This window comes from Micromys minutus (assembly GCF_963924665.1).
Source record: "Micromys minutus genome assembly, chromosome: 13".
In the NCBI taxonomy this organism is placed as follows: Eukaryota; Metazoa; Chordata; class Mammalia; order Rodentia; family Muridae; genus Micromys; species Micromys minutus.
Window position 1 is genome coordinate 8706666 of NC_137982.1, and position 13016 is coordinate 8719681.

The 13016-nt window shown below is 47.7% G+C and overlaps 1 protein-coding gene across 1 annotated transcript in view; it reads right to left on the bottom strand.

Annotated features, from left to right (window-relative positions):
* STXBP1 (syntaxin binding protein 1) overlaps window positions 1–13016 on the bottom strand; it is a 57511-nt gene that overhangs the window by 22787 nt on the left and 21708 nt on the right. Inside the window, exons 2-8 of the mRNA XM_080927147.1 lie at window positions 10473–10522; window positions 8794–8875; window positions 6957–7033; window positions 5871–5949; window positions 4922–5025; window positions 2761–2909; window positions 179–263 (exon numbers count right to left, since the gene is read on the bottom strand). Coding sequence (XP_080783273.1) covers window positions 179–263; window positions 2761–2909; window positions 4922–5025; window positions 5871–5949; window positions 6957–7033; window positions 8794–8875; window positions 10473–10522 — 626 coding nt within the window. The remainder of the gene's footprint in view (window positions 1–178; window positions 264–2760; window positions 2910–4921; window positions 5026–5870; window positions 5950–6956; window positions 7034–8793; window positions 8876–10472; window positions 10523–13016) is intronic.

Here is a 13016-nt window from a genome sequence, read left to right on the forward strand (position 1 = left end):
CCCTAGCCATGCTGAACGATTCTGCGTCAGACTGCCAGGGGCACTGGGCACTCCACTAGAGACAGGAAAAGCAGCCCTCACATATGCTCAGTGAGCTGCAGGGCCATGCTGGCCCAAGATCTATCTGCCATATAAATACTGTTTACTCAAAATGATAACCTTGTGGTCCCAGACTTACCTCCCCCATTGTTGGATCATCAGCTTTATAAGCGTCCAGCTTGTCCTGGATCAGCTGAGCCAGCAAGGCATTGTCCTTGTACTCCCTGACACAAGGAGAAAGACAGAGGGTGAGCCACCTGTGCATCCAAATACTGTGCCAAGTGCAAGTGCCTCCAGGCAGAACACAGGGCAGGGTGGGATGGACAGGAGGGGGTGGAGCATGGTCTGTATTAGGAGTTTTACAGTAAGAATGTACCCATGTATATGAGGCATAGTGATACTTGAGAGGCTGAGGAAGGGGAGATGCCACAAGTTTAAGGCCAGCTTGGCCTAACACAGTAAGACACTGTCTCAAAAGTATACAAACAAACTCCTGTGTTATGTAATTTAAAATGAGAAAAATTAAAATCTCCACTTAGGGCCCAGCCTGTAAACAATCTTTCTCAGTTCTTTTTCTAGCCTATGTGGAAGTGGGAATAACCTTCTATTCAAACCCCCTTGCCTCTGGCAGATGATGTGGCTGCAATCTACGACCTTAGTGCCACCATAGCTCTGATGGCCTTGGCCCCATTCTTGTACTGGTATTCTTTCTATGTCCCAAGCTTTGGCAGACCAGGAAATAAGAGCAGGTTCAACCGTGGCCTTCAAAAGCACTCAGCTCAGAGCCATACATGGTAGTCATGAGCCCTCACACATCTGCTGGGCCTGAAATGCACAGAGAGAGCACTTGCTCCTCAGATCACGGCTGTCATTACAGCCCAGGCCTTTGCTCTGCCCTTGGTGACCTGGCTCTTCTGCTTCCCCTTGCCTTGCTCAGTTGGTCTTCTTCAAAACTGATTTGCTCCCTTGTCCCAACCCCTTCAGGAGGTCACATAAAATTAAACCTGCCCTACACCATTACTGTGCCAGACTACACTTGCCCTTCAATTTCCCAAAGCTATTGGCGCAAGCACTAGCAAGTGCCCACACCCTTTCTCACTCATCTGCTGCCATCTGAACCCACTCTTCAATGTGCCTGCCACACAAGCACTATAACCTCCAGCCTCGCCCTGTCCTAGGCTGAAGGACCTCTGCTCACTCTGGATACCCCGTCATCTGACCTTTGGTCTGCTGCTTGAAGGCGCCGGCTTGCTGGGGTGAGTGCTGCCCTCACATGTACTACATCCACAGCTTCTGAGGGTGGGACTGTGAGTTTAAAATCCCCCAGCACTCAGCAAGTGATGACCCAGCAACTTCATAAAACCCAGAGACTGTACAGATGGCCTGGAGGTGAGGAACACGCACCACTATTCCTGAGGACCCAAGTTCAATTCCCAGTACCCATGTCAGATGGCTTACAATTGCCTATAATTCCAGCTCCAGAGGCTGGCTTCAACACACAAACACACACACACACACACACACACACACACACACACCCCACCTCTAAGGATAACACTTTTATTATCTTTATTATATCTTGTGATAATTTATAGTATATCTTTATTTTATCTTATAATATTAAAGATAATACAACTATATCTTTTTAACTTCATTTTTTCTTAAAGATTTTTTTTTATGTATACTGGTGTTTTGCCTGCAAGTGTGTCTGTGTGTGGGTCTCAGATGCCCTGAAAATGAAGTTACAGACAGTTGTGAGAGCCATGTGGGTGTCGGGATTTGAACCCAAATGCTCTGGAGAACAAGTAGTGCTGAGCCACCTCTCCAGCCCCCAGTCTTTGAATCTTAAAAAAAAGACTTTGTGTTGGATATATTGGTGTACATCTTTAATCCCAGCACTTGGGAAGCAGGGGCAGGCAGATTTCTGAGTTTGAGGCCAACCTGGGTTATGGAGAAAGTTTCAGGACAGCCATGGCTACACAGAGAAATCCTGTCTCAAAATATATGTAGAAGGAGGCTGGAGAGATGGCTCAGTGGTTAAGAGCACTGGCTGCTCTCCCAGAGGTCCTGGGTTCAATTCCCAGCAACCACATGTAGCTCACAACTGTCTGTAACTCCAGTTTCAAGGGATCTGGCACACTTGCACGAACATATTATGTACAGGCAAAACACCAATAAACATAAAAATAAATAAATTGTCAGAAAACAAAATCCAAAACTGCCCTTTAGAAAATGACTCACTTGCCACGCCTACCCCATTCCTCTCTCTTTTAGCTGAAGGCAATCTGGAACTCCTGATCTGTCTGCTCAGCTTCCCAGGTTATAACTGCAGCTTTGTACCACTGAGCCTGACTTTGTATTTTACCTTCAAAACCTTTGCAAAGCTAAGTTGGTTTGAAAATGTTTCGAAGAGATGAGATATTAGGTACTGTGCACTGCAGTGACATAGAAGTTTATATAAATTATTCAATAAATAACCAAATACGTATTATGCTCTCTTCTGAATGTGCTAACAGACAAAATTGTTGTAATGATGTATTTATTTATTAATTACTGTGTGATCTGTGACAGGGCATATGCGCACAACACACGTATATGAGTCCAGACAACTTTGTGGAACTGGTTCTCTCCTTCCATCTTTTCGTGGGTTCTAGGGATTGACCCCGGGTGCTTGTGGGACACAAAAGATGCCACCCAGAACAGTCTAGCATGCTGCCTTACCCCCGATACCGCACAGCTGGGTACTCCTTCAGGGTGGCACACAGGGTCGCAATCTGCTCTGCCAGGCGTTCCAGTATGGGATTCTTCATCTGAGCCTTGTGAGGGCTGTAGAAGCTTTGGAAGGAGTCAGCAGAATCCAGTGAATACACCTAGGCCAACAAACCACGCAGGGGGTGTAAGTCCTATCAGCTGGAGTGTCCGTCTGTCTGTCCGTCCATCGTCCCCCTGGTGACCTGCTCATGCTTTTATTTATCCCCCTGGCAGGCACGTCAACTGTTAGTGACCAGAACATCCCCCCTCCCAAGTAGACTGTCACATAGCAGGGGAAGACAGACATTAAACACACTGAAATAAACTGTATGAGGTCGAGAACCACAAATAGCTGAAGAAACAGTAAGTAGGCAAATAATGCCCTGGGAGATCTAAGGGTCTCAAGGAGGTGAATGAGGTGTTTGCTGCTGGCAGAAGGCATTGTGAGGGGGGAAGGGTAATGTCTAAGATCTCAGGGTGTGTGCACCGAGGGTGTCCGGTGAGCAATGCTGGAGGTAAGTGCAAGGGTTCATAGGCCGGTTTGCGTTTGCTTTTAATAAACAAAACACGATCTGCAGATTGTGCCACAACTGTGGGCAAATAAGGGAGCTTTTTATAGGTTTAATAATATCCTGTCTTTGGCAAACTGCTCTCCTCCTCCTGCTCCTCCCACCCTTTTGTAAAGGGCTGTGGAAGTTAGAGCCTCTCTTTAAGATGGAGTGTACCAACTATCAGGGCTGTCTCAGGTCCTCACATATGTAAACTGCCTGGACCTCCTTGTTAAAGTGGTGGTGGTGGAGACTAGGCCTTACTCTGTAGTTCAGGCTGACCTGAAACTCACTACCTAGCTCAGGCTGATATTTGATTTAAGGCGCTTCTCTAACCTCAGAATCCTAAGTGTTGGCATTATAGGGCTGAGAATATGTTTACCTTAAATTGTGATTTGTTTTATTTTATTTATTTTTGAAGCAGGGTTTCTCTATGCATTCCTGGCTGGCCTGGAATTCACTCAAACTCTCAGAGATCTGCCTGCCTCTGCCTCCCAAGTGTTGGGGTTAAAGGTATGCCTGGTAAAAACTGATTTTTAAACTTCTTACTTCCTCATGCTTTCTGAAAAAGAATATGCTTATATGTGCTAACCCTGGATGTTGTTTAATTCGGTGGTGATGGGGTTTATAGAGAAGTGGGTAAATATATACAGCTCTCCGAGACAAGACAGGCTTCAGGACAAGCAAAATGGCTCTGAGCCAGCTCTGGTTGTTCATGTTGTATGTATGTGTCCCATCTCTTTTTCTCTTTCCTTTTCTCTCCTTCTCCTCACATTTTTTTTCCTTTCTCCTTTTTTTTTTTTTTTTCTTTTTGGTCAGAGTCTCATGTAGCTCAGCTTCACTGATAACTTTTTATAACTGAGGGTAACCTTGTACTCCCGGTCCTCCTGCCTCCGGGCACCTCCCAAGGGCTAGGAATAGAGACTTGCCACCGCAGTCATGAAAATCCAACCCCAGGCTTTGCACCTTCGAGGCAACACTCCACCGATCGATCGAGCTGTATCTAGCCCCCATCTAACAACAGGCTACTCCACAGCGTTAGGAGCTGATCTGTAAAGACCCAGTATTCATCTTTCAACAACACAGAGCAAATACAAATCCTGTGGCTTTTGATTTCTTTTGCCAAGAGAAAACATTTGGACGAGTCCTCAAGCGCTCAAACGAATGTCATATATTCTCTCAGTCAGCTTTACCTTTGTGGAGATAAAAGCTTCACTTCTTTCCCATGAGGAGGACTTTGCTGTTGGGACCTCCGGGTATGGGTGGATGAAGTGCTAACAGCTTAAGACCGAGGTGACCATCTGCTCTCTCGGCACACGACAAGCTGGGGTTATTGCCAATAAAAACAACCTCCTATGCAGCAGATGGGTGCTCTAGAGTCTGCCCTTCCTCCTCGTCCTTCTTTTAGGAACAGCCACTTTGGGTTATTCAGGGAGTCAGTGAAGAGCCAGTGATCAGCAGTGCCCGGGCGGCTCAGAGACCACTGCAGTCAGTAGGGGCAGGTGAATGGGATGACGACATCGGGCAGACGCCATGGCAGCCCATTTCCCTTAAATAAACATCTGCACAGAAACAGGCCGCACCTGGGACTCATAGGGAAGAAATGCAATGTTGATTTCCGTCAGCGTCTTGATGACTTTGGCTGCTCGGGATTTTACCAGCTCGTTAAACAGGGCATCTGGACATGCTGCAAGAATGAGAGAAGACAGTGGGGTTTCTGTCCACCCTTCTGTCCATCCATCCATCTGCCAACTCAGTCAACGGCCATGACGTCACTGCACCACTTTTCACTCAGATTCTAAAAAGGCACCCAGTAATAACTCCATCCCGTCCTCAGAGATCCAGCACCGTGAGGTGCAAGGATGGAAAAGGTACCTGCAGGGCCCTGAACACAGCAAACAGCGACGGGCTACACTGCAGCACACACGTGAATAAAAGCAGGTGCTGCTTCCAGGGAAATAAACGCAAACAGCAGGAGCCATGAAGAAAGCACACATATCTGACGTATTGATGATCAAGAGAAAGGCACAGCGGAACGGAGCAACAGCACAGGAGGCCCCTGGCAGAAAACCAGCTTGAGGCGCCAGGAGGCGCCCGGCTGGTTGGTGGTCACCAGCACTGTGCTCCGTTCTGTTTTCACCTGTGGGGTTACATCTCTTTTCTGCATTCTCAGCGGTGGCTGTGGTTCCCCTGGGGGAGAGGGGAGGCTCCCACTCTGTCTCTGTAGCTGCTCCACTCCAAACAACTTATCCACACACAAACCGGCACAAAGTCAGAAAGCCAACTCTGGGCCAGCTGATTGGAACTGTTGAGGTCTGAAGCCCTCACAGAAACAGCCCAGAGGCTACAGAGACATCTGAATGGCTGTATACTCAAATGTATAGGTATACACTTGTGCATGTGTGTGTCTTACTCTGCTCATCTGCTTCAGAGAGAAGATGGAGTAACCACAGCACCACCCACTTCTTCCACTGCCCTGCCCTGGCTCAGCGGAGCTGTGAGGAAATGCCAGCTCGGGCCAGCAGAACTTACAGTCTGTGAAGAACACATGCGCAGCCCGATATTTAGCCGTTGGCGGGTCCTTAAAATCACTGATGAGAGAGTGGACAGACTGTGAACAGGGGAAAAGGGGGCATTAAATTCAATTTTAGAAGCTAGTGCAACCTCAGTTTGACTGATCACTGGCTCCTTGCACTACAGCAATGGTTTCTGATGTGTCTCTAGCACTGTGTTTAGTCATAACCAGCTCTGAGCATTAAAGGTAAGGATGTGGTTCACTCCAGAATGACAGTGTCACAGCCTCTGGAACCTGGACTCACAAAACTATTCATAACCTCTGAGACAACTTATCAGAACTTACCTGAAGGACAGTTTTTGAAAGTGAAGGCAATGTGTGAAAAACGGGATTTAAAAAAAAAAAAAAATACAAAGAAGCCCTTAGGGTTTGTACTGCTGTGCTGAGGCAGAGGCCATGGAGGAGCTCTGCTGACTACCTTGCTTTTGTGCTCGGCTTACTTTTACAAATACATACAACCTGCACTTCCTGAGGCCTAGGAGTGGCGCTGCCTACACTGGCTGGGCCTCTCACACCATCACTAATCAAGAAAGTGCCCTACAGATTTGCCTATAGATCATCTGGTGGAGGCGTTTCCTTAACTAAAGTTCCTTTTCCCAGGTTTAACTTGTGTCAAGTTGACAAATATTAGAAAACAACAACAAAACAAATGGTACATCTGGCAAAAACTATCAGTCAAAAGGAGGGAAAAGGTCTTTGTACGAATCTGATCTGAACAAGGTAGAAACCTTTGAGAGCAAGCTGGATACTGAAACCATAAAACACCAAAGCCCGGAGGTAGATCCTCCTGGAGAACGAGGGGAAGCCAAATGTTGAGGGGGTGTCGGAGCAGCAGCTCTACCTGACCGCTCTGCATGGCCGCTGCACTTCCTGAGGCTTAGCCTGACTTCTCCCTGCACAGGGCCCCCACCCTGCCTGCTTCTGACAACATGCTTAAACAGAGCAGCAGGTTAAATGCATGCTTAACCTAGAAATGTCAGGCGCTCTGTGCCACAGAGCCTAAGCCCAGAGTCTCAGCCTGAGTGGGGAACACAGGGATTTACCTTCTCAGACGGGGTGATGAGGTACACGGCCTCTAGGCTGGGGAGCGGCTCTCGGCGCTTGTTGATATCCTCCACAACTAGACAAAGACACATCCCACGGTGGTTAAGAAAACTAGAAGATACCTGGCTAGGCCCTCAGGCTAGTGCACACAAACTTACAGAGAGTCCTTTTAAGTACCATGTTCCCTAGAAATGAAGGCATTGCTTCACTTCATCTGAGCTATTAGAAACCGTGCTTCTAACCACAGTATGCCATCCCATGATGGGTTCATCCATCTGTCACCAACTATCTCAAGCTGGAGATACAGCTCATGGTGTAGAGCTCTTGCCAAGTACACATGGCCCAAGGTTCAACGGGCAGCTCTGTCCCCGGAGCCATGAGCCACAGAACAGACATTTTCCTGTGCACTCCTAATGGGGCATTGCAAATATTTTGTCCATGTGACTGCACTTCTTCTAACAGCTCCAAGATGAAGCAAAGCCAGGCTTTGGTTTACATATTTTCATTATAGACACACACCAGGTAACGTAGACCAGGCTGGCCTTGGATTCAGATCTTCCTGCCTCTGCCTCTGAAGTGCTGGGATTATAGATGAGAGCCACCACACAAGGCTAGCCCACACAGTTACACGGCCAGTGCTTTAAAGACTGAGCCATCTCCCTAGCCATTTTCTGTCTCCTTTGTTTATTAGACTCAGTGGTGACTGCGAGCAGTAGGGGTTGCCTGTCTCCATTGCGGTAAGATATGCTGGACTGTGAGCATCTATTCCTTTCTTTTTTTAAAAAGATGTCACTCATAGCCCAGGCTGGGCCCAAGCCTCACTACATAGCCCAGGCTATTCTTGAATTTATGGCAATCCTCTTGACTGCTGGGAGTTGAGATTCGTGCCACCATATGCAACTAGCCATCTCCTCTTTTTTCTAATTGTTTGCTGACTGAATTAGTATGTATGTATATGTACATGTGTGCACACGGAGGTCGGAGGAAAACCTATGGAAGTTGGTTTTCTCCTTCCACCATGTGGGTATAGGGACCGCATGTGGGTTATCAGACTTGGCAGCAAATGTCCACTGAGTTGGATCACCAGCCCCAACCTTTCTATACTTGATGGGTGTTGGCTGTTTCCATGTGGCCTTTTGTGAGCAACAGTCTGTGGACACTCCAGTTCATGTTTGCTGAGCACATACCTGAGTTAGTTCAGAATCCACATCTGACTCTGAGCCTGCTGGGTCACAGGCACACATACCTTAATTAAGCTCTAGCAAACATTGCCAAGTGCTTTCTGGAGCAGCTGTATGGACTGGCACCACATCACACTGGGGATCCAGTTTCTACCACTTCACCCAGCTTACCAACCTGAAGCCCTCAGGTCCCTCACCAGTATGAACAAACTTCTTAAGTATTTTGCTTTTGTTTTCCCCCTCTACTGGGCAGAGTGCCATCTTGCTTTTTAAAATGTTTATTTTTAAATTATACATATGGGTGAGTCTTTCTATGGGTTTGTGCCCATGAAGGCCAGCCCAGGGCACCAGATTCCCCAGTGAGCCACCTAATGTGGGTGCTGGGAACTGACCCTGTGTCCTCTGCAAGATCAGCACACACTCTTAACCACTGAGCCATCGCTCCAGCCCAGTCTTCTTTCTCCACCCAGCCCTTCTATTTGGCATTCCTGTATCATGCACTTAAGGAGCACCTAGCACTACATTCTGTGAGGGCTCCAGTCAGGGGCTTATAGTCTTACCACAGGGGTTGCTGGAAACATGTAAATTCACAGGGCAGTAATGAACAGGGAGGGTAGCGCATGCCGCAAGGGAAGGCGGGGGGGTGTGTGCTCACTTGTGATCCCCTCGGTCATGATGTCTGTCATCTTGCAGCAGGAGGACAGCATCCTCATGCTTAACTGGTCCACCACCAGCACCTGGAAGGAAGAGAACACTCAGGGGGGTCGAGTGTGGGAGACACTCTTCCCTGTGGCCCACAGCTATGCTCAAGATACACACTGGCCTTTACCTCCAACTTCACCCTCTAGACAATAGTGTTTACTCCCACTGACTTGACTTCCTAAACTGTAAAAACACTTGTAAGCACTTCTACAAAATGAAATAAAGAGGAGGGAATCAGGGGCTGGAGAGATGGCTCAGTGGTTAAGAGACGGGCTGCTCTACCAGAGGGCCTGGGTTCACTCTTCAGCATCCACGGGGCAGCTCACAGCCGTCTGTAACTCCAGTTTCAGGTAGAGGCTCTGACACGCTCACACAGACATACATGGCGGGCAAAACACCAATGAACATGAAATAAAAATAAATTTTTTAAAAAAAGGAGAGAATCATGTCTGACACCAACACTGTGGGTATTTTCGGGTCATAACTTGCTCTTGTGGGAGGCTGGCCAGTGTCCATACACGGTGATTCATGGGGCCCAGCACAGCGACCATCCGGGTCTCTACCTCCACCAGCACACATCTCTGCCCAGACTAGACGAACGAGAATGCTGTGCCCTGCAGGGTTTGCCTGTTCTTTCCTATATCCCTCCATCCCAGACACCGTAGAGAGAAAAAGCCAGCAGTGTAAAAAAGCTTTCTTCTCCTTCATGATACAAAGCAGGCAGAGGCCCCGAGGTGGGAGCCATCATCGCCGCCAGTTCCGGTCAGAAAAGCTCGGCTAATGTATGGCTGCCCCTTGGCTTCATCTGTGGAGGCAGCTGGGAATTCTGGTGTCTACAAAGTCCTGCTTAAAGGAGAAGGTGACAGAGAGACATGCCAGTGAACTCCCACCAGATGGCCTCCTCCCTAGAACCTGTGAGAACTGAAACGGAACCCCACAGGGCTAGACTAGGCTTCAAAGTCCTCCTTTGCCAGTGAGCTCCCATACCCAGCGAGCCCGGGCATGGGTGGGCTCTTGACTCCAGGGAAATTTGGAGTTCCAAGTGGACAGTGCAGCCCCTTCAGCAGCATACGAGGAAGTTCCATGAGTCCCACTAGCTCCTGGCCAGTGTGATGCCTACCTCAGAGGACCTTTACCTGCTGAGCCACCTCACCACCTCCACGTCCAGGAAGAGACTTCTGAACTCGGCTCATACACAAAGCCATCCTCAGACCTGCAAGCGCTCATTTCTATCGCCTCCCTGCCAGCTTTGTGTCCTCTGTGTGTGTAGGTGAGGGACAATGTTTGCATGTACGTGTTCATGTGTGTGTGGGGGAATGCACACACTGATGTCAGGTGTCCTCTTCAATAGCCCTCACTTTGTCTACTAGGCCGAGGCCACTCCATGATGCCAGAACTCACTGATTCTGCTGGTGCACTTAGCTGGTCCAGCCCTCCAGCCTCAACCTCCTAAGTGCTGAGATCACCAGCAGGTCACCAGCCTGCGTGACATTCTTGAATGGCTGTGGGGACGTGAACCTGGTTCTCACACTTGCACAACACATGCTTCATCCACTGAGCCATCTTTCGGCCCCTGCTTTTCTCACACACATGCGAACTCACCTTTAGGGTCATGAGCTGCTTATTACTTACCTTCCACTCACCCTTCTTCTTCACCTTCTTGATCACATCATGCATGATTTCTAAAAGAGGAGCGGGGTGGGGGGAAAGGGGAGGGAGAGGGAGAAGGAGGGGGGAGGGAGAGGGAGAAGGAGGGGGGAGGGAGAGAGAGAAGGAGGGGGGAGGGAGAGAGAGAAGGAAGGGGGAGGGAGAGAGAGAAGGAGGGGGGAGGGAGAGAGAGAGAGAACATGTTACTGTAATTTCAGAGACGCCTGTCAGGGCATCTTCCCCTGGCTTCCTCCCTCAGGCAGTCCAAGCAGCCTGTTCACAGAGATGGTCTATGTGGGTAAAGAGCGGTAGGAATGACAGCGGGGCTGTGCTGGCTGTGCCACACACCTGGAGACCCAGAACTTCCCCGGTGCAGTACGTGAACTCTGAACTTGAGGCCAGTCTGACACACAGAGGTTGTGGAGTACTAGCCTGGACAAAATCGGCAGATATTGTTTCAAAAGCAAATACAAATAAACTGGAAGAAAAGTAACAGATTCGTTTGTAACAATAATACACCAGTGTCTGTTAGCATAAATAATATTTTAGTGAGCAAACAGTATAGGGAGAATGCAGGGGTCTTACATCTTTGTAGCTCTCCTAATATCTGCCTTCACAGAGGACAGCTGTCTGTCCCTTCTGCTCCTGAAGCCAATCTGTCTGGAATCAGGTGACATCTGGAAAGGGCTCAGAGAGCATGACAAAAAGGCCAATGACCTCATAGCCTTCCTATAGGGACAGCTGTGAGTCGTCCGTCCCCACCCCCATTCCCCAGGACATTAGATTTGAGAACCACTGTAAGCAAAGGAAAGGCTCAGACCAGGTCACATGTCCCTCTAACTCTACAGAGGCTTGAGGTCTTCCAAGCTCACTGTGCCATGGTCTTACCACAGCTGTCACGTTGGAGAGTTTCTGCAACACAACAGCCCTGCAAGAATGGCCACAGAGACCTCACATATATGTGAACAGCCACAGAGGCGTTGTAGGAAATGTGACCTGCCCCTCTGGAAGGCCCACATGATCCTGGAACGAGGGAAAGTCTCACAGCAGACATCAGCAGGTGTCTCAAGCTGACCATCAATCATCCAACCTCTCACGAAGTGTTCTCAAGGTTTTAGGAACTTTTCTTCTGATTAGTTAAAACAAAAATAGCAAGTTGCAGTGGGTGGGACATGCCTGGAACCTTATCAGTTGGTAGTTGAAACTGGAAGATGTTAAATGTGTGCTGAGTTCAAGACTAGCCTGCCTCAAAAAAAAAAAAAAAAAAAAAAAAAAAAAAAAAAAAAAAAAAACCCAAGGACTGGGTGTGTATGGGTTTGAGCCCTGGCAGCACAAAATAAAACAATGCAAAATGTCAAAAACACAGATAAATCAAATAAATAGGTGACCTAACTTGCTCACCTTGTGTCCAGATTTTTACTACACAACAATAAAAGTAAGTTTCTACAGGGAATATTTTTGAGTAAGCTGTGGACTATTATTACACTGGCATTTAAAATTCTAGGGATCTGGCAGGGGCTGTACGACGGTAGAGCCTGTGTCTAGTATGTGTGGCCTGCCCCAAGTTCAATTCCCTTAAAAGTACCACAAACAATTAATTCCAGGAAGTAGAAGTATTTCTTTCGTATTAATCTTATTTTTGTATGTTAATTTTTAAGATGGGGTTATATAAGGCTATTTCATGTGAGTACACAGTGTACTTTGAGCATATCCTCCTATCCAGGATGCAGTTTTATTAACATAGGAAAATGAGTCTGTAAAGTCAAAGAAAAACATGAAATATGACCTCAGCTATATGAAGTTACATAGAAAAACTAATATAAAGTGAACTAAATGTTAACTAAACACACTTTAAGTTGGCAAGATTACAAATGATTTTTCCTTGTTTCCCTTTCATGGGAGGTACTAGGGACTGAACCCAGGATCTTGTGTTTGCTCTCCCACAGGCTCACAGGCTCATGATGGGAGCCACCACTCAGGGAAAGCAGCACCCAAGGCGTTTCCTGTGTGTCTTGAAAAGAGTACTTGAAGGTCCAGGACACAGCACGCGAACGGGGTGGAGCAAGGCCACCCCAGGAAGTCGGTCCTGACTAAGAGGCAGCCACCAGATAGAGAGAAGAGACACTCCAAAAGCTCCTATGGAAGAAAGAAAAGATGCTTGACATCTGCTTGGGGCTGAAGAGGTATGGGCTTAGGATGGAGGCAGACCACAGGCTTGTGGGTTATGGCTTGGTCCCTGATGCGCTATAGTTCAGAGGTGAGCAGTCACCAGACCTGGAGCTTGGCAGTGAATTCATTTTTAAAAAATATTTATTTATTTACTTTATGTATATGAGTACACTGTAGCTGTCTTCAGACACACCGGAAGAGGTCATCAGATCCCATTACAGATAGTTGTGAGCCACCATGTGGTTGATGGAAACTGAACTACTTTTTAATGGGATGGGTGTTGTGGCCCCATGAAAAGTGGGGAGGTAACCTGATGGGGATGGCAAGAAGCAGGCAGATATGACACATGATCTATATTAG